This window comes from Mesoplodon mirus (assembly GCF_964341445.2).
Source record: "Mesoplodon mirus genome assembly, chromosome: 16".
NCBI classification, from domain to species: Eukaryota; Metazoa; Chordata; class Mammalia; order Artiodactyla; family Ziphiidae; genus Mesoplodon; species Mesoplodon mirus.
The window spans coordinates 47,049,799-47,072,327 of NC_138992.1; the positions used below are offsets into that span (position 1 = coordinate 47,049,799).

Here is a 22,529-nt window from a genome sequence, read left to right on the forward strand (position 1 = left end):
TTTATGCTCATACAATACCTTTATAAAACCCAAAAATGGGGGTTCCCTGGTGGCGCAGTGGTTGAGAGTCCGCCTGCCGATGCAGGGGACACGGGTTCGTGCCCCAGTCTGGGAAGATCCCACATGCCGCGGAGCGGCTAGGCCCGTGAGCCATGGCCGCTGGGCCTGCGCGTCCAGAGCCTGTGCTCCGCAACGGGAGAGGCCACAGCAGTGAGAAGCCCACGTAATGCAAAAAAAAAAAAAAAAAAAAAAAAAAAAAACCCCACAAATGTTCAAACACATTTTTAAAAAATTGTGGTAAACTACACAAAACAGAAAATTTATCATTTTAAACATTTTAAAGTGGACCGTTTAGTGATATGAAGTCAACAAATTCTTAAAACTTTCAGAGGGCACCTGAATAAAAGATGTGTTGTCCATTGGTGATTTTAATGTATCTGGTATATAACTAAAGTCACCACAAAACTCTTTCTGGGAAATTGGCAGATCATAAACATAAAAAATTTATTTTGCTTTATATTAAACCTTATTGTTTTGCTGTTTCAAAATTCAAATTTACTCACAAGAAAGAGTCAGTTTCATATTAGATTTGGTTTCACAAATGCTGCTCCTGCTATTCATTCTTATCACCAAAAAAAAAAAAAAAAAAAAGACTATTTGTGACAAATGATAATATGTTCCAGAAAATAAAAAGTTAAAAGGTTTTCAATCTGCATTTCTGGAAACCTAAATTAAAGCATCACACAACATTTTCAAAAACAGAAAATCCATTTGATTTGACTAAAAACTTAGTTTTAAGACAGCAGAAAGTACCTTGATAATTTTCTTTTAAGAAAGAAAGAAAAACAAGCCATTAAAGAGAAATTCTTCCGAGAGAAATGAAACATGTTATATACCTCTGACTTGGCACTCCTTCCATCTGGAGAACTTTTTTAATAACTGCTTTCATCACACAATGATCTAAAGTAAAATGAATTGAAATTAGAGTAATTATTTCCCAATGAGTGGCTATTTCCATTTAAAACCAAAAGTCAACTGATTATTGCTCTTCCCATAAATTTAAATATGAAATCTATATTATGTAATTATACACTTATTTCCCCCTTTGTGTATTCTAATTTCTTGCTCAGAAACCTAAGATGCCATCTTGCAGACTGCCTCCAGTGGCTACTATTTTGGCAGCAGCAAAGGTCAACTTTAAACATTTTGCATCTAAAGTGGCTTTGGATACCTTTGGATAGAAAGTACAGTCTGAGCACTGTCCAGACACTTAGATACCTAAAGGGCATCTAAGATAACAAACCAAAGTCCTGATATTCCCTCAAAAGCTACTCCTCCCATCAGCCCCCTTTTTCTAAGTGATACCACCCAGTTGCACACATAATCATCAACGACTTGTCTCCTTGTTACTATTCCCTTCATAACCCACATCTAATCTATCGGCAAGCCTTGTTAGCTACACCCTCAAAACACATCCTGAATTCAGCCACTTTTCACTTGCTCCAAACTTCCAGCCTAAGCTAAGCCATAAACATCTCTTATTTGGACCACTGTGATAGTCTCCTAACTGGTCTCCCTGTTCCTCTTCTTTATCCTCCCAAGTCCATTCTCTATACCAGGTCACCTTATTCAGATACTATTTGGATCATGACTTTTTCCAGTTCAAAACCCTCTACTCATTTAGAATAATCCAAATCTTTACTCTGGCTTTCAAGACTTTATAAGAGCAGACTGCTGGCTAGCTCCTTGACCTCATGTCATACCACATCTTCTTCACTCAGTACTCTGGCCATGTTGGCCTCCTTGCTTTTCGTTAAATACTCCACCCACCTACATGCCTGCATACTCATGGCCTCCTTGTCCTGGAATGTGCTTACCCCAGATCTTCCATGGCTTGCTCCTCTCTTCATTCAGGTCTTCATTCAAATGACACTTCTCCAGTGAAGCTGTCCCCTAACAAACCTGTCCAATGGAGTCCTACCTGCCCCCGCTCACTCTCTTTACATTAAGATATTTTTGCACTTCCTACTCTCTAAAATTATATTACTTACCTGTTTACTCATTTCTATCTGAACTCCTTCACTAGAATGTAAGCTCCATGAGGGCAAGACTTTTGTGTGTCTGCTTCACTGCTTTATCCCTAGTGCCTAAACCCGTATCTGGCACACAATAGGTATTTAAAAAATTACTTGTGAAACTGACAAATGAATAAAGTACTCCTTGCAAGAATTCAGAGGCTGCACAAGAAGGAAACAATGCTCTTGGTGGAAGAAGGCTTAGTATCTAGGTTCACCTCTATTCTGAATAGAGATAAGAACAATTTACAAGTATAACTCACTTTAATTAGTAAATTATCTGCTAAAAACATAAGGGATGAACAACATTAGAAAAGTACCGTTTTTTTTTGTTTTTTTTTTTTTGCAGTACGCGGGCCTCTCACTGTTGTGGCCTCTCCCGTTGCGGAGCACAGGCTCTGGACGTGTAGGCTCAGCGGCCATCGCTCTAGGGCCCAGCCACTCCGGGACATGTCAGATCTTCCCGGACCGGGGCACGAACCCACGTCCCCTGCATCGGCAGGAGGACTCTCAACCACTGCGCCACCAGGGAAGCCCAAAAGTACTGTTTTCCAGGATACAAATAATAACAAATTCAAACAATGTGTGAACAGAGAATACATACTAAAAACCTATCATGAAAGTATGATGGTCAAGAACTCGCAGTAAAAAGTCAGACAAAAACCAGAACAAATGATCATGAATTCTAGTAGTTCTGGGGCTGAACAACCTACTCATTTAAACAAAAGGGATCATCCCAAAAGCACAGGTATTAAAAAACATTACATGAAAGGAAACTATCATGAGTCATTTGTTTAAGTGTTGAGTGGACCATCACATTAAAATAACTGGAGTCTTTCAACACCCCATGACATACATAAATAGCAAGTCAGACGTATGGATCTGACAGGATATGATACAACCCTGACAAGCTCTCACTACAGAAGAATGGACACATGGTGTAATTAACCAACTAGCCAAATTAATACAAACAGCCAGTAAACCTCACCAGTAAATCAAATGAATACAAAATAAAACAAAATGTGGTTATTCTCCTATCAGATTAAGCCAAGATTCTGTAAGAAAAGTCTTTAAACTGTCTATACCCTTTTGTTCCAACAACTCTCTTTCTAAGAATTTAACCAAAAGAAATAGTCAGAGATATAGGTAAGGATATATATCAGAGTACTATTTGTAACTGAAAAACTGGACGTACCTTTTATAGAAGATTGGGTAAGCTATGTGTACTGTGGCATATTCATATAATGGAACACTGAAGGGTCACAAATAAAATGAGGCAGTAAGGCTTCCCTGGTGGCGCAGTGGTTGAGAGACCGCCTGCCGATGCAGGGGATACGGGTTTGTGCCCCAGTCCGGGAAGATCTCACGTGCCGCGGAGTGGCTGGGCCCGTGAGCCATGGCCGCTGAGCCTGTGCTCCGCAACGGGAGAGGCCACAACAGTGGGAGGCCCGCGTACCGCAAAAAAAAAAGAAAAAAAAAATGATGCAGTAGATGCAAATTTACTGACTTGCTAAGATGGTCATGCTGAATTAACTGAAAAAAGTTATAAAATTTGGAGTAATCCCACTTGCATAAAAAAGGGAGAGGTACAGGTACTCATTTTTGTAGTCTTACAGTTTTTTAAAAGTGCTACCAGCCAGTGTTTGTGAGAGGCAGGCTTCACATCCACTCTTGGGGTGGACTATAAATTGGCATAGCCTTTCTGGGTGGTAATTTGGCAATGTGTATCAAAGTTCTTAAAAAGATGTCACACTTAGTCATTCCACTTATAGTACCTTATTCTAGAGAAGTAATCCCGATGGACACAGAGATGTATATACAACGTATTCACATTGTCTGTGACAGGGAAAAGCGAACTGTCTAAATCTAATTGCAAGGAATTGATTAACCTGTGGGACATCAATATGGTGGAATACTACATGATACCTCATAAGTGAAAAAAGCAGGAATATGAAATAGCAAGTATACTACAATTCTATTTTTGTAATCCCTAAGTGTACAAATATATTTATAGAAAACGAGAAAAAGACTGAGAATATATACACCAAAATGAACAGTGATTATGTCTGGGTATTAAATGTATAGGTAATTGTTCTCTTGTTACTCTGTATTTTCTGTAAAGAATATATGTAACTCTTAGAGAAAGTTTAAAAGCAACATAAAAGCTCTCAGAAAAAATGAGGCCTTAAAAAAAATCCTATCACAACAGTACCATGCCAAAAGCTAAGCATATATTATATTAAAAATTCAATATTTTCAATTTTAGAATTTACCTCCAAGCCATAAATCCTCACTAAGAGATTCTGCAGAAGCACGAGCACCCAGGTCACCAATGAGCTTGTTGCAGTTCAGAGTGATGCGCCTCAAAGCAGCCATACAGTCAAGATCAGGTCTCCTGGAACGAAGACTCTCAGCCCAGGTTGCTTCATGCCTTCTGAGAGTCTGATACTTCAAAGATTTAATGGGACGAAATTAAGATGTTTCAATAAGGAAACAGGGTGTGCCTACTGAGTATGGCTTATTATGTCAGAGATTTACACACACACATATCAAGCATGTATGCCAGGAGAGTCAAGCTGAGAAATTAAACAGTCAGTTCTGCTTTACAAGTCCAGTGACCCACATTCTAGTCGGTCAGTGATTAGATTCCAGCCACTGGATGACCTGTTTTTGAACAGTTATGTAAAGTTGGACAACTCAATTACAGTCTAAGAATTATTTTCCTTAGCTTCTAAGTCAGGGAATTGGTTCTAAATTCTCTCATTGCTGAGGCTCTAAATTTCATCATTCTGTCCTCCAGTGGTCTCCAAACACCTGACTGGGAAACCCCTAAGAAAACTTTTTAATATGCATCTTATTTTTTAACAAATTATATACACAAAGTTCTATACATATAATTTATGTATACTACACAGATATTTTTTAAATGATACAAAGCTAAATAGGTTCTAATATTTTCCTTTCCTAACTCCTAAGGCATTATTTTATTTTATTTATTTAAAAAAAATATTTATTTATTTATTTGTTTGTTTGTTTGGCTGTGCCGGGTCTTTAGTTGCGGCCTGCCGGATCTTTTAGTTATTGCATGTGGGACCTAGTTCCTTGAGCAGGGATCGAACCCAGGCCCCCTGCATTGGGAGCACAGAGTATTAACTGCTGGACCACCAGGGAAGGCCCAGGCATTATTTTTAAAACTATATTTACAAAATGGATCTCACATGCTACCTAGGGTATGCACACAAACTTTAGAGGCCTGGACTATGCACAGCCAGTTTGATGTGCCTTGGGAAGATAATGGTTTGACATTTAACCACAAGTCTTGTCTTGAAGACATTCAATTCTTTATATTCATAAAATCAATTTTGGTAACAGGGAACACTGACTTTAAATGAAAAGTCTTGTTACATTCTTGAAAACATAAAAGACTCAAAGTGCCTTTGACACTCTAAAAGGAAAATCATTAGTGTCATTTTCCTATTAACAATAGCTTATAAAAGCTCCAAGCAGAAATAACAGCAATCACTTACACAGTGCTTAGTATGTGCCAAGCACTATTTATACAAATGAGTTCAATTAAACCTCACAATGAGGCATAGACCTTAAGTGATTTGTCCATGGCCACTAGTAGCTATGAAAAGGGAGAAAGGGAATTTGAACCTAGGCCATTTGGCTTAGGCACCCAAGTTCTTGACTGTTCTCTACCCCAGGGGTCCATGGACTTGCCCTGTATAGGCTCAAAGAATTTTTCAATTTCTAAAATCTAAGTTTAAACATTTCCAGCTTTGTGGGCTATACAGTTTCTGCTGCAACTACTCAACCCCACTGGCGTAGGCTGAAAGTAGCCATAGCTACCATGTAAACAATGGGTGCCACTATGTTCCAAAAAACCTCTCTTTACAAAATCAGGCGACGGGCTGGATCTGGCCCACCAGCCATAGTGTACCTATCCCTGATCCGCACCATCAAACTATTAAAAAGGCTTCATGTCAAATTATTACATAATTTAGGCCTAAATACAGTAATTATAACCACTGTAAAGTTGTTAAGGCATTAGTTTAAAAACTGTAATTACAAGTTGCTGATGTAGTGATTTCTATTAGTTTATAAACTACAGTAGCTAATAGACACTTGATTCATTTAAATCTTGAAGACTATAATGGCATAGTTTCTTCACAGCATCACAATCAATGTTTTCAGTAAGTAAAAATACATAGAAGTATTATTATGTATTATATATTAAATCTCTTATTTCTAAAATCAAGTGGACTATCTTTACTAAATGGTAGAATCCCAAACTGAAAACTGGTCTTATTCTTTCAACAAAATGAAAGATGCACTCACAGATATCAAAAGACAAAAGATTAACTGCCATCTGTGTCAATGTATTGATGTGCTTCAATCACATATGTTTTCATGAAAGTTTAAACATCAAATCACCTTTAAGATCTTGGCCATGTAATCTGCTCCCTGTCATGTCAGATTATACCCCGTGAAATTTACTGTCTTAAGAGTGATACAGTTCTTTACACCTTGCCAAATAACTAAAAGGAAACAAAAAAACACACACACGCAGTAAGATGAAGAGCCTATACATTTGTCAATCTTGACTCATTTGCTTTTCTTGAGTCAATTGGAGGTTTACAGCCACATTCTTAAATTCATTAACTACAATCTTCCCAAACAGGTAATTGATGAATTGATGCATTCTAAAACTTGTCAGTAACAAAGTGTTATTCCAGTTTACAGCAACAGTTTAATTCTATTTAGGTACTAAAACTGAATACACTGGATACTGCAAACTTTCTTCCCAACCACTCAGTAAAGTACTACATACTTTTGAGACAAAGGAAAAAAAAGAAAAACCTAAAAAGCATAAGACTCTTCCGATGTTCATTTCCAATGATACATGCCAATCTTGATGATCAATCAGCGATTTAAATGTCAACTATAAACCCAGTATTTTATTAGCTGCTATGCAGTATACTAGAGCAATAGAACAGGGAGGACCTTAAACCCTCTGTTCCCTCAAATTGAAAGGCAGGTTTCCGTACCCCTTCAGACCACTAATGGACACAGGCAACGCACACTAATGTTTCAGGACACCAATCAAGAATCACCTGCTTTTGTGATTACTTCCATCAGACACCCTCACCAACACCACTGAGTTTGCTGCTCTGACGGGACGTTACATATATTTCCTATTTTAACACATACCACAGTGCATTATAATTATGACTGCAGATAGATGTTGTAACAATTTAAAGAGAATGATGACTTCTTTGCTCTTTACATCTTGCTATTTCCCTTGCCATAATATTTCTTGAAGAGAAACCATAAAAATATAAACACAAAAAACAGAAAATATACAAAACGTGTGGTTTGTGGCTTAACACAAACTTAAGTAAGATTAATTCTGACAGTATCCAGCATGACAAACTTCCATGGTACAAATGAGAATGGACCAAGGTTTGAGCAGGTACAGGAGACAATCCACGCATGAACAACGCCAAGAAAAGGTAGACAGGAAAAGGTAGACAGACATGGTGTGTAGGAAATCATGAGACCAGTCTGATGGGAAGAGACTTAAACAAGACTGAAACTCACTTTCTAAACCTCCATCTCCAACTGGACAATTCGCAAGACACAGGTGCCCCAAAGTGGCCAAATATTCAATCCCTTTAACGGGGAGGAACACTTTAAAATTTTATTGGTTTAGTTTCCCCCAAAAGCAACTATCAAATGTTGGCAGGACACAATGAAGGCTTACTTTTGTTAACATAGTTAAGTCTCTCTCTCTCAGAACTAGCCCACTTAGCTCCAGGTTCCTTAGCGCACCCGACGCACTTACACAGCATTTAACAGCTTTACACAACCGCAAGGTCACATCTTTATTTCTTATCACAGGAACACAACTTCTGTAAACTTTATTTCTGTCACAACCTAAACCAAAATTATTGTAAAATGAGTGATTTAAACCATACATTTCATCATCATTAAAAAGCATCTAAATAAAAACAAAAGCATCTGCTCTGTGCTAAGGATAAGAAACGACTCCTGCCCTTAAAGCCTTCATTAAGGAGGAAGATGTATAAACTCAAAATTTCAATCACATGAGATAAATAAACATAACCTTTATGCACAGAGGTGCCTATGGAGGCAAAAAGTTATATCTAAGTGATGGCTTCATGATAACCCTGAAGTAGAATCTAGAAACATGAGGCTATGTAGGGTTGGAGTAGGAGGTGCATTAACTGCAGAAGGAACATCTGTGAAAAGACACTCAAGCCTGCCTCCTGCTGGGCACTGTAAATACTGCAGGTGGGGATGATTAAAGTCCAGGGGTCCAAGTGTGAGAAGAGACAGAAATGAAAATAGAGATGTTGGCCGAAGGAAGCCTGGGAGAGAGCATGGCTTGTATCCCACAGGTGATGAGGCCTGGGGCTACCACTGGCTGAGTAAGGGTGCCTCCGCTGACTAGAAAAAGGCGCCCCGCTGCTGAAGGACCAATTAGATAAAGGGAGTGATCACAGAAAGCTCCCCTTCCTCAGGGCCAAAGAGCCCCAGGAGGCTTGGCTGAGCACAGTTCAGATTGCACGCCTCTGGGCAGGGCACACGCTCGGCGGCTAGTATGCACTAACTCTGTGTGGGCAAGCCATTAGCAGCATTATTTTAAGCACATCTTTTTATGTTAGAAGATCCCTCAACCCGAGTAGGCAGGTGAACTCAGAGGAGTTCAGGAGCCCAGGAGCCGCGAAACCACCCAGGAGTTTCTGCCATAGGCCGGGCAAAATGTAATATGGTTGAAGAAGCAAATTTAGGAGGAGGCCAAAATTTACAAGCTAGCCCCACTGGATGGAAGACATAAAGAAAGTTCACTGAAGGAACTCTGAAGAGAATGGGCTCTACAATAAACTTTTCTTACATTCAATGTAAACTATTAGGCAAAATTAAGTACCGTGCCCTTTAAGGTCCCTTCCAGCTATAATTTCTTTTGATTTCTAACTTATTACTCTGGTTAAGTAAAGTCCCTTCAGAGGTACAGAACAGTTCCTACACCTGAATGGGATGCAAAGAATAATCTGACTTCTCTTCACCAGGGGATGAGTTGAACTGTCCTTGCAGAGGACATAACAGATGGTGTGAGCCCCAGATCCTAGAAAAGGGCCAGGCACGTGATAAGTTTTCAGCTTTTTGAAACAAATGAACAATCATTTCCTCTCCTAGATCTTCACACCCTTCCTCTGCTGGCTACTTTCTCACAGCTTATAAACATCCTCAAATATACCCACTTAAAAAACTCTCAGATGTATGGTTCTTTGTATCTTCTTGTGAGTAACGTAAGTCTCTCCCATGCCTTCAAACACCTGTCCTCCCAAAAAGCCCAGATCTGTACCTTGGGCCCAGACCTGTCTACCAGGCCCCTCTAAAGCACTGAAGATGAAGTAAGATCCTCTCCCCACCCCCAATCCCTACCTACTGTTCTCTGTATCTCACAAAAAGATGCAGCTGTAAACTGTCACCCACGCTTGCTGCCGTCCCTTTTCTAACTGCTCACCAGGTCCCACCCATTCTCTCTCGAATCTGCAAAATCCAGTCCAGCCTTTTATAACTTAAGTGGGACCCTTAGATTACAATTCACCCTGCATCCAATCAACTGCCTTCCACCTGGAGGTCTGAGTGAGTCTCTAAACCAGAAGTCCATCTCAGTGTTCTTTAGGGTTTCCCACAGCCTTCAGGATAAACATCTAAACTTCTGACAGGACAAACAAGGCCCCTTTCTGATGGGCCCCACTAGGTTTCCAGTATCAACTCTCATTTCTTTCCCAAACCCTGAGTTCCAGTCCTGTACCTTAGTTTTGCCATATTTTCTTGTACTTCTCCAACTTTGACACACACTGCTCCCTCCTGCTGCCCCAGGAGCTTCTACATATCCTTAGAAAGGATGGCACCTCCTCCAAGAAGCCTACCCTGAACTTTCCTTTCCAAGATTCTGTGCTCTGCAAAGGGGAAAGGTGGTGGGGAGGGATACATTAGCAGTTTGGGATTAACATAGATACACGACTCTATATAAAATAAATAATCAACAAGGACCTACTGCATAGCACAGGGAACTCTACTCCATAGCCTGGAACAGACTGTATGGGAAAAGAACCTGAAAAAGAATGGATATATGTATAACGGAATCACTTTGCTGTATACCTGAAACTAACACAATATTGTAAATCAACTATGCTCCAATATAAAATAAAAATTAAATTAAAAAAAAAAAGGTTTTGTGCTCTGTAGCACCAGAACTCACTTCTTCCAGAGCACTGACTACTGTGCTTGTGTTTACTTGCTGCCCAGCAGAAGGGGAGCTTACCTAGGGCAGAAGCATCCTCTCTAGCAGCCCTTGGTTCTGAGAACTCATTCAAGTGCCAGGATACTTTACACACATAACCTGCTTAATTAATTCTAAGAACCCACAGAAAGGGTGGTTTTTAATGTCATCTTACAATGTGGGGATTGTAGTGCAAAACAAACCTGCCCAGGCCACAGAGAGCATATGCCCTGGAATTCAAACCCTAAGCTGTCTTCACACCGGTGCATTTTCCACTATATGATACGACTATTTAAAATTTTTTTTTCTTTCCAGAGCCCTGTTTTAATGAAAAGGAAATGAAGCTGGGATATATCAATTTCCTAATCACTTCGGCGTGTACCAGGCAAAGTCATTCAACAGACCAGGTAACATCTGTGGAACAATTAACGATGCTCCAAACTGTGCTTAGTGTTCTACATTGTAGAGTCTACAAGATTAACAGAGTGCGACCTTGGAACCGCCACAGAGAGTGAGTCCTGTTCAGCCCATGCTACAGATGAGAACACTGAGACCTGGAAGCCTTAAGGCACTTGGCCGGGGTCACTGAGCTGGCAGGAGTCCTAGGCCGCACGCCCCGTCTAGTGCACGCACACCCGGGCACTGGGCACCGGTTCTAGTGCCCACCCTCCACCTTGTACCATCTAAAACTCTGCTTCCCAGCGCCCACATGAGGGCCCCTGGAAGCATAAAGTACAAACCCGTCTCGCCAAGCCGTGAGCTGGAAGAAACTCTGGATACAGATCGGGGGCAGAGGCTGCTCAGGGGCTGCGCCGAGTCCATCCCGCGGAGGCAGTTGGCGTTGAAGTCCAGCAGGCCCTCTCGCAGGGAGGCGCGCATGGCGGGCAGAGGCACCGAATCCTGCAGTGCGCACAGGTCCTCACAGCGCCAGAAAAAGTCGGCTGCGCTGTCAAGGCGCAGCTTCACTCAGTGATTATGGGTCGAGCGCGGCCTCGGGGACGCTGGCTGCAGACACGATGCCCACACATGCCTGGAGGCCCCGGCTGGCCTCCCGGCCCCTCGGGCGGCCACCACAGTCCAGGGAGTGGTAATAAGGATCAAAGTGGTAAAGGTCCTGCATTCTTCTTCTTCTTGCATTATTTCAAAACCCGCATCGCTGGCGTCAGGCAGTCCCGTAACTGGGTCCGGCGGACCGGTAATTGGGTTCATTTGCCTCTGCGTTATCTGCCTGCCATCTGCTTCCTGAAATGCAAACAGTCACACAGGGTGATTTGCTACAAGACAGTGCAGGGAGCTTAATTAAGCACCAGTTGCAGGATGTAATTTACATTGACACCTAGGGAGTGATAGGAACAGAATGTAATTTACCTTTGTGAAACAAATCTAGTTAGACACTACAGATTAGTAACAGTTTAAATAAAACTAGGATCGATTAACCCTTTCAGGCCAGTTTATGTGTCTTCTCTAGCCTGTTCACTGTTCCCTTTACTTTCCTTAATTTCAGGAGAGGAAAAACTTCATTTCTATTTTTGCTGCAACACTATTATGCTTAGTGAAATAAGTCAAACAGAGAAAGACAAATACGGTATGTTATCACTCGCATGTGGAATCTAAAAAATAAAGAATGTAACAGAAAGGAAATGAACGCACAGATGTAGACATCAAAGCAGTGGTTACCAGTGGGTAGAGGGAAGGGGGAGGGGCAAGATAGGGGTAGGGGAGGGGATGAAGAGGCACAAACTACTATGCATAAAATAAATAAGCTATAAGGAAAGCCAATGTTTTATAATAACTTTAAATGGAGTATAATCTATAAAAATATTGAATCACTGTGTTCTAACATATTGTTATTACAATATAATACTGTAAATCAGCTATACTTCAATTAAAAAAATGATCACCACAGTATGTCTAGTTAACATCCATTACCATACATGGTAGAAATCTTTTTTTCTTGTGATGAGGACTTTTAAGATCTACTCTCTCAGCAACTTTTAAATATGCAATATGGTATTATTAACTATAGTCACATCCCCAGGACTTCTTTATAACTGGCAGTTTGTAGATATTGACCACCTTTACCCACTTCTCCTACCCTCCACCCCCTGCCTCTGGTAACCACCAGTCTATGTATCTATGAGCTTTTAAAAAAATTCCATATAAAGTGAGATCATACAGGATTTTTCTTTCTCTGTCTGACATATTTTACCTAGCATAACACCCTCATGGTCCATTCATGTTGTCACAAATGTCAGGATATGCTTCTTTCTCATGGCTGAATTTTATATACATATATAAATAAATAACCTGGCATATTATGCCAAATGTCCTTTATCCATTTATCCATCGATGAACACAGGGGTTTCCAAGTGTTGGCTATTGTAAATAATGCTGCAGTGAATATGGGGGTACAGATTTCATTTTGAATTAAGAGTTTCTGTTTCCTTCATACAAATACCATATGGATCATATGATAGTTCTATTTTTAATTTTTTGAGGACCTCCATACTGTTTTCCCTACTGGCTGCAACAATTTACATTCCTACCAAGAGTGTCCAAGGCTTCCCTTTTCTCCACACCCTTGCCAACACTTGTTCCTTTTTTTTTTTTTTTTAACATCTTTATTGGAGTATAATTGCTTTACAATGGTGTGTTAGTTTCTGCTTTATACCAAAGTGAATCAGTTATACATATACATATATTCCCATATCTCTTCCCTCTTGCAGTCTCCCTTCCTCCCACCCTCCCTATCCCACCCCTCTAGGTGGTCACAAAGCACACAGCTGATCTCCCTGTGCTATGCGGCTGCACGAATTTGCGTGTCATCCTTGCGCAGGGGCCAGGCTAATCTTCTCTGTATCATTCCAATTTTAGTATATGTGCTGCCGAAGCGAGCACGTTCCTGTCTTTTTGATATGAGCCATTCCAACAGGAATGAGGTGACATCTCTTTGTGGTTTGATTTCTCTGCTGATTAGTGATTTTAGGTGCCTTTTTAACTATCTGCTGGCCATCTCTGTATCTTCTTTGTAAAAATGTCTATTCAGACCCTCTGCCCATTTTTTTAGTTGGATATTTTTTCTATTTTTTTTGCATGAGTTCTTCATATAATTTGAATACTAACCCCTTATAGGATATATGATTTGTAAAAATTTTCTCCCATTCGGTAGGTTGCCTTTTCATTTTGTTGTTGGTTTCCTTTGTTGTGATTTTTAGTTGGATGTAGCCCCACTTGTTTATTTTTGCTCTTGTTGCCTTTACTTGGATCAACGTCTTTGTATAAGTTCTGGAAACAACTCTTTCAGTTTCCATGGATCGTTTTTAGGGGAGAGGGTGAGTTGAGATGAACTACTAGTGAAAGGAGGGTCAATGGGTCGAACTATAGCCTCTGTTACTGTAGGTGGCCTCAAGGCCACAACTGATAGTCATTGTCTCCCTCCTGTGCTATCCATTCTCAATTCCCCTCATCCTTGGATAATATCTCTGCTAAAATGGATGGCTTACTTGGTGGGGTGACCCTCACCCTCGTCCCTGAGTGTTCTCAGCCCTGGTCATCATTTCTTTCTCAAACCATGGCTGCTGTACTTGACCATTTACTGTGTACTTGACCATTTACTGTCAAAATTGGGAAAGGCAGTACGAAGAAATACCCCACAGACTTCTGTTTTTAATCAATCATTTTCCAATTAGAAATTTTATTTTCCCCCAGGCATTTTTATCACCCCAAAAGGAAACTCTGTACCCATTGAGAAGATAATACTTCGCTCTGTCTACCAGGCCCTGGAGACCACCAATCTGCTTTCTTTCTCTATGGATTTACTTATTCTGGATATTTCAGATAAATGGAATCATACAATGTATGACCTTTGTGTCTGGCATCTTCAACTTAGCATGATGTTCGTGAGAGTCATCCACACTATAATACGTATTACTATTGCATTCCTTAAAAAAATGTTTTTGGCCGTGTAACTGATATTTAATTGCTCCATTCCTTTTTATGACTGAATTACTATTCCACTGTATGTATATACCACAATTTGTTTATTCATTCATTCAATGATGGGCATTTGAGTTATTTCCATGATTTTTCTATTGTGAATAGTGCTGCTATAAACGTGTGTACGTAGATTTGAGTGTTTGTTTTCAATGATTTAGGAGTGGAATTGCTGAGTCATACGGTAATTCTACGTTTATCGCAAAAAACACACCCCAAGAAACTTCCTGAAAGTCTGTCCTTGTCTCAGACGCAGCTTTTCAGGAAACATGACGTCCAACAGTATGGACAGTGTCCCATGAGAGCTTATTTGTGATGCCTGGGGGTCTGGAGTTGGAAAGGGCTTCCCTTAGGAAGTGGCAGCTGAACTGAGGGCAAATTCAATGTGTTTTCCTTCCTTCCTTTCTTCCCTCCTCCTTTCCTTCAGAGGGATGACATAGATGTTTTACACAGTATATCCTTTTAAAACTTTTGCATTTGAACCCTGAACTTATTCATAAGACAAATGAATGATTATTTTAAGCAGGGTATTAGGGCTCAAATTAATTTCATAGAACCATTACAGTGACAACTTGAATTGGAAACAATTTATTAGCAAGACACATGGAAGCGTTTTTTGTAACAATTTTGATAAATAAAAACGTTGACAAATCAGAGTGCATAGACAGAATATTGGTTATTTGGGGAATTGTATCATAACACGGATGGGCTCCACAAATTCTTCCATTTACCTGAAGAAAAGAGTGCTGGGTCAGTTTCGGCTGCTGTCACAAAGTACCATAAATGGGGTGGGGTGGGGGCTTGTAAACGACAAAAATGTATTTCTCAGTCCTGGAGGCTGGAAGTCTGAGATCTAGGTGCCGGGATCATCGCCTTCTGGTGAAGACTCTCTTCCGGGTTGCAGACTGTCCACTTCTCATCGTGTCCTCACAGGGCAGAGAGCAGAGAGAAAAAGCCAGCTCTCTCATGAGTCTCACAAGGGTAAGAATCTCACCATGAGGGCTCCATCCCGATGACCTCATCAAATCCCAAAAGACATACCTTCTAATACCATCACATTGGAGGTAGGGTGTCAACATGTGAATGCTGGGGGACCCAAATATTCAGTCTATAACAAGTACTAATGGGGAAATCAGAATTTCTCTTGAGGATGCTAAGGGCTGCTACAAAGATCAACGGTACGTGTGTTTCCAGAGAGAACTACAATATAGAATAAGTTCTATAAAGCGTTCACAGAATAGATTCATCTTTCTTCCCCAGAACAGTCCTTGGTGTCAAGGGACCCATTCCTGGAACTTCACTCTTGCTCAAGGAAATCCATCCTCTCATTAAAAAAAAATCTTAGGAAGCTGCATGAATGACACAAAAGACTTTTTCCAGCTCTAAGATTCTGTGTGTAAAACCCGTTAGTCTAAATTTATTTCCAAAAGATAGACCCTCCGTGGGGTCTGCTCCTGCGAGGAAGATGGGACCCCCGCTTGTGCCCCAGCCCCCAGGTGTGGCTTCCTCAAGTTTGGGGTGAAGCCCCCAGCCCCCTTGGGCTCTGCAGCGGGGCGGTGGGCTTGGGGGAAGGAGCATGGTCTCCGGGGTTTCTCAGCAGGAGATGCCCGGGCTGCTGCGCAGGAACCCAGCGGCCCTGGGTGGGGCGCAGGCTCGCCAGGCCTGGGTGTCCCTGCTGCTCAGGGCTGCTGAGAACAAGGTCTGCAATGAAGCTCTGCCTGGCAAACGGGAACTGTGGGCGGCTCCATCCTCCCCTTCCGTTGGCACAGTCCCATGGCAGCCCTCCCTTCCAACACTGCGGCCGGGCAGCTCCACACCCTCACGCCCCGGTGCTGGCCCCACGCCGGGAACAGGCACAACCCCTGGGCCGGCCTCTCCGGACGGCTCCAGCGGGACGGCTTCTTCGGCGCGCCCGTCACCCACCCCGAGCCCAGGGGCCGGCAGGGAGGTCTGAGGGCCCCTCGGGCCCGGGCGGGGCTGAGGCACGGGCTTCGTGGCTGGGCCGGCCCTCCTCGCTGCCTCCTGCCTCTGCGCCCCGGCCCGGGGTGGGCTTCCCGTGGCCCCGTCTCCTTCCCACCCCCGTCGCGCCTCTTGCCCCACCCCGGGCCGCGGGCTCCACCCGGAGCTGCACCGCATCGTGAGGGTGCGGGAGGGCGCCCGACCTCGGGGCTTCCCGGACACCTACTGGCTGTTTGGCCACGTCCCGGAAGGGCAGCGGCAGGTCAGTAGAGCGGAGTCGGCCCGGGTCTCCTCCCCGCTGAGGAGGGGCGACCGGCGCTGCGCACGAAGCGGCCCTGGCGGGAGGGAGACCGGGGGGAGGGGTTGGTGGGGAGCTTGACTTGCAGTCACTTCCCAGGGGACGCTGAGCCCCCAGGGCTGGGGGCTGACCGGCCTCAGCACTCCCACGAGGGGGTGGTCAGGAAGGAGGGACCCTGTCCCTGGGGCCCAGGGCGCTCCCGGGTCAGGCGGAGTCGTCAGGTGTGTCCGGTGCCCTGGAGAGCTAAGGCATGTTTCGCCCAAAGGAAAGTTCAGTGCATTGCAGAGAGCAGAGGAAATACCAGGTGGCGAAAACTCCCTGTTGCTAAGGGTTGAAAGGAACCAATTAATTCCTCCTGTTTCTCAGGGTGTTCCCTTTGGCTGTTAATGAAATGTATTTCCAAGGAATGCAAGCATGTGGCTGAAAAGGCCAGCAGTGCCTGGGGGTCACAGCGAGACCCTCCCATCTCGCCCCATCCTGTGTTCTGGAAGCAGAGCTATCAGCTACAAGTGAAACATAGTAGCTTCCATATCCGGATTCTAAGATTTTCTAAAGCCCTTTAAAGGCCCCCTTCTCTGTGTGGTGCTTTGACCTGCTGGTGTTTGGGGCGGGAGGGTGGGCTGGGTGGAGGGTCTGAGCGCCATCCCAAGGGAAGGGCTTTGGAGGCCGGTGTGAGCCTGAGACCAGGGGCCCAGTGCCCGTGTCCGAGGGGAGGCCAGAGCTGACTCCAGCCTTGCCGAACCAGACATCGCCCTCCTTCTCGACAACCCAGCAAAGCCTGTCGCTCACATTCCTGGCTGTGCTGCTTACACTTGCCCTCTGGGAAGGCCAGCCTGGCAGAGCTCTGTTCCTGCCCTCTGGGCTGCTGGTAACTGAGTACCTAGCCTGGGTGCTGGAGGGGAGGATCCATAGATGGTGGAGGCCCAGTGCCTGCCCAGGGTGCTGCCCCTCTGCTGAGCTGAAACTTCTCATCAACGTCTTAATAAAACCAAAAGGGACGTGATATTGTTCTACCGCCTGTGCCCGACCAATGTCAGCCCTTTGTCATATGGGGCAGTGCTGTTTAATGGTAAAGCTTCCAGTATCAGATCCCCAATCCCTTCTCCTACCCCCTCCCATGGGGGTTCAGTGGGTACATCTGTATTTCATAGAACCTGAAACTCTGATTTGACAAAGGAGCTGGAGGTCTGGGGAAAGAACTGGTCTGATCTCAGTTAAGAATGCAACTTTAGGGCTTCCCTGGTGGCGCAGTGGTTAAGAATCTGCCTGCCAATGCAGGGGACACGGGTTCGAGCCCTGGTCCAGGAAGATCCCACATGCCGCAGAGCAACTGGGCCTGTGCACCACAACTACTGAGCCTGAGCTCTAGGGCCCACGAGCCACAACTACTGAGCCTGCGTGCTGCAACTACTGAAGCCCGTGTGCCTAGAGCCTGTGCTCTACAACAAGAGAAGCCACTGCAATGAGAAGCCCGCGCACCACAAGGAAGAGTAACCCTCACTCTCCACAGCTAGAGAAAGCCTGCGCACAGCAATGAAGACCCAATGCAGCCAAAAATAAAATAAATGAATAAATTAATAAATTAATTAATTAATTTTAAAAAAAATAGAATGCAACTTTATGCCTGGACGATACTAGAGCACTTTAGCACCTCACGTGTTTGAAAATGAGACCTTCACAAAGACCTCATGGGCAGGAGACGCAGGCAGGAGAGGGGACAGACTGAAGCTCTGTGACTGACTGATCAAGTAGCAGAGGTCCAGCTGACTTCCAGGCCTACCGCTGATTTACTATCACCACAGCCACGTAACACACCTTCCACATAGAGAACCAGCAGAAAAATGAGTTTGAAGAGCATTTTAGCTAAATCCAAGGTCATTTTGCTCATTAGTGAAAGTCATTCTGTTCCTACACGCTCCCCACACCCTGACCCCCTTCCTAAAACCAAATGAGTTCTGAGATTAAGGTGGAAGTGACAAACCTGGAGGTGACCAGGCTTTACTTTATCATCTCTTTCTTCTTCTTCCACGTGTGCTCCTGGTCTTACTCTTCCCGGTTCTTCTGCAGGGAGCGGTCCAGCAACTCTGTCAAGCAAAATCACACACCCTAAGGATGACTTTCACAGACTCCTCCCGTGGAGGCAGTTTTCAAAAGGTCTTCCTTCCTACCCACCGCCCCCCCCAAAAAAAGTCAATCTTCATCTCAGGAGCCCTGAAAGGCACATATTACCTCAACATTTAATATTTAATACAACTTTTAGATCTAGATCTGATAACTGCCAGTTGCCTCCAATTCACTCTTTGTAAGACAATTCTATCTGAATCATAAGGTTAATAACCTGACTGCAAACCCACCATCCTTAAGCTATTTATGGTCACCCTGGCAACTCACTATAAACTTCTTCTTCTTAAAAGATTTCAGAAAAGTAATTTCAGTCACCAAGATTACATATTGCACAGAACAAAAAGGTTTATCATTCTTACCATTCTCTGGATGTAACTCTACGTCTCTTTTCCTCCTATGTGGAGAGAAGGGAAAAAGAGAAAAACAATCTTTCCAAAGAAGATCAAAACCAAAAGCATGAGTCAAAGCATTAAATAAATACATTTGATGTGGTTAAAAACAGGGGTGGGGTGTAATCTGGGTTTGGGGGAGATCTGGGCAACCTTCAGTCTGGTGTTGATATCCCACCACCCTCAAAACAAAGAGAGGCCCAGGAGCTGGCCTGGCACATGTCTGCACACTAGAGGTCAAGTAGTGATGCTACGTAAGTCAAAGATCCACCGCATGTCAGGAATTTGTTAATACTAGAAGGAAACCAAAGGAGTAACTTGGGATTCACATCAGGAAGTGATGATGACAACCTAAACTGGACACCAGATCTTCTCTGATGAAGACCTTAGTCCACTGCTTCCCGAAGTTCACAACACTTGCCATCTCCAGGATATCTGTATTTATGTATTTAAGAGGGATAAAAATATTGTGGTGATGAAACCGATCTATGTCTTGTTTGAGGTGGAGGTTACAAGAATGCATGCGTGCATACACGTGACCATACATGCACAGTGAATAAAGTCTGCAGATTATGCCGATGTCCATTTTCTAGTTTTGCTATTACAGTTATGTGAGACCTCACCGTTGGAGAAAGTTGGGTAAACTACACAGAAGCCCTCTGTACTATATTATACAGAATTAACCTGTATGTGTATATATAAAATTCTGCCTCCAGACTGCCTTCAGACTTGAGCTACAACGTCAACTCTTCCCTGGGTCTGCCTCTCTTGGCCTGTCCTGCATATTTCAGACTCGCCAGCCTGAAGTCCTGTGACTCAGTTGCTTAAATTAATCTCATATACACAGACATCACTGGATCTGTTTCTCTGGAGAACCCTAAGATAGATTTTATACTAATATACTACAGTAATGTATACATACGTATAACCTGAAACAATATAGAAGAAACTGATGAATGCTCGCCTCTCGAAGGAAGGACGGGACGGAGAGGGGGGAGCACCACCCCTGTGCACCGAACAGCCTTTAGTGCTGCTGCCAGCCCGGCCGCCCCAGGTTCAAGCAGATATAATGGCGTGTGGCCCAGGCAGTGGCTACACAGCTAAGGATTTTAAGGCACAATGCAGCGAGATGCCAGGGCCACGGTCACACACGTGGAACATTCTAAAGCCAAGAGTGGTCACAGGATTCCGCGCATGGGCCCCCGAGGGCACTCTGGAGGCCGTCGCAGACCCTCAGGTCCCATGTGAGGAGACAGCCCACTAGAAACACAGCAGGCGGCCCTCCTCCCAGATCTCGCCCGGGACAGCCTCCCGGGCACCCGGCCTCCTCTGCACAGCACGGGGCAGGCTCACAGAGGGAAGAGCGGCCCAAACCCAAAAGTCACACCAAACCCCACGGAAGAAGAGTAAAGCAAGGTGATGAGAGGAGGGGTCCCTCGGGAAGCTGGCCACTCAGGATTTCCAGCGTCTTCCACAGGAAGCGAGTTCACGAAGCACCAAGACCTGTCCTGGGTCACACTCAGAGGACCTGACCCCGTGACCCCACAGCCCGGCTTCCCAAGCCTCCTCGATGCTGAGGATGCTGACGCAGATCGGCACAGAGGAATGGGGGAGCGCACAGCTGGGGTGCTGCTGGGAACTCAGGACTGACCCACCCCGAGGCCCCCTCCAGCAGGCGCCACACTCACCGGATGGTCTTGATGATTTCGTGAGCAGCATTGTAGGGTTTGTCCTAAAAGACAACAAGACAGGGTTCAGAGCTGTCCCTCCCCACTCCGGTGATGTGGGTGACCAGAGGAGACGCGGGCTGCGGCCCCGGGACTCCCCGCCTCATTTCCCCACCCATGGGGAGAGCTCCATCCACAGCGCTGGGGCCATGTCCTGCCACGTGGGACACGCTGGCTCCGGGAGCGCCTGTTCCTGCAGCGCCCTGCCGCCCAGCGGACTGCGGGGAAGGAACCAGGACGGACTCGAAGTCCCCGACCCTCCTGCCCCAGGACTTCCCCTGGGCACTCCTGCAGCCTGGAAGCCACAGGCCTGCCTCTGAGTCCCTGAACCGCCGCAGGCCTCGGCCTCCATCTGTAAAATGGGGAAACACCACTCGTGCAACCACAGGGAGTGGGCGAGCAGAGGTCCTCCCTCCCGGCCACAGCGGCGCTCTCCTGGCCCCACTGCGCCCGGCAGGCTGGCCTCGCCGCTTTCCCCGAGGAGCACATCAGGAGTCGCTCTGGCCTTTTGCCGCGGTCTTAGCAGCCAGCTAACCCAAGACCCCGCAGAAACCAAGTGAGGACGACGCATCGTGTGGACGGTCTGTACTTCTAGACGCACCTCCGCCCCGGCGGTGAAGCTTCCTATCGCAGTGAGGAGGGGCCTCGAAGAGGATGCACAGCGAGAGGAGGGGCCGCGAAGAGCACGGGCTGAAGCCCGAGGTGAGATGGTCAGGCCCAGAGCTGCCAGCCCTGCCCCAGGACAGTGACTGTCCCTCTCAGCCCAGGCCACAATTTCCACGCTTCACAGTGGAGGACGGCAACGCGGGCAGAGCCCCTATGGGCCAGGGCAGCGATGCCCGGAAGGTCCCAGGACAGGGCCCCCTGCGGCGCGGCGGTCCTATCAGGTCAAACAACTCCGGAAACACCCTTTGTGTCCTAAGCCTCATCTTTGCAACAGCAGCCCTACTGAGCTATAATTCACACAGAATGGGCCCCCGCTTCAAGTATACAGTTCAGTGGCTTTTAATACATTCAGAGCTGGGCAACCATCCCCTCCATCTAGTTCCAGAACATCCCATCACCCCATTAGCACACGCGCCCCAATCCCCTCACCAGCCCCTGACAACACTAATCCACTCTGCGTTTCTGTGGATTTGCCCGTTCTGGACGTTTGTAAATAGAATTACGATATGTGACCTTTTGCCCAGAATCTTATTTTTTAAGGCAAAGGAAAAAAACAGTCTTCTATCGTTCTTAATAATATCCTCCAACTTACCAAGGACGGAGCAGTAAATATCCATTGAACTCATATTACTTAGACAAGGCCGGGGGCGGGGGATGGAGCACGTGCGGTCCAGCACAGGACAGCCCTGCAGACCAGTGGTTCCCAACGCGGGGGAACCGACCTGCAGCATCAGCGCCACTGCTGACCCAGAAACCCTGGGGAAGAACCACTGATGGAACAATCGGCCCCAAGGCCTCCTGGCAAACGGCAGAAAACAGTGAGGACAGCTGGGTTTGGAAAAGAGTCTGGCAGCTCCTCAAAGGTTAAACAGTTAGCAAATGACCCAGCAATTCCTCTCCTGGGTGTCTGCCCAAGAGAAATGAGAATATTTGTCCACAGAAAACCCTGAACATTGGGCTTCCCTGGTGGCGCAGTGG

General features: G+C 44.9%; 2 protein-coding genes across 2 annotated transcripts in view; one reads left to right on the forward strand and one right to left on the reverse strand.

Moving 5' to 3' along the window:
• LOC309791991 (uncharacterized protein) overlaps positions 1 to 22,529 on the forward strand; it is a gene marked incomplete at its 5' end in the record, with an annotated part of 232,021 nt that overhangs the window by 111,094 nt on the left and 98,398 nt on the right. The window lies entirely within an intron of this gene.
• Positions 18,378 to 22,529, reverse strand: part of LOC309791806 (uncharacterized protein) — a gene marked incomplete at its 5' end in the record, with an annotated part of 79,553 nt that continues 75,401 nt past the window's right edge. The window contains 4 exons of the mRNA XM_082600914.1: positions 18,378 to 18,460; positions 18,627 to 18,729; positions 19,129 to 19,163; positions 20,847 to 20,890. Coding sequence (XP_082457040.1) covers positions 18,689 to 18,729; positions 19,129 to 19,163; positions 20,847 to 20,890 — 120 coding nt within the window. The 3' untranslated portion in view covers positions 18,378 to 18,460; positions 18,627 to 18,688. The remainder of the gene's footprint in view (positions 18,461 to 18,626; positions 18,730 to 19,128; positions 19,164 to 20,846; positions 20,891 to 22,529) is intronic.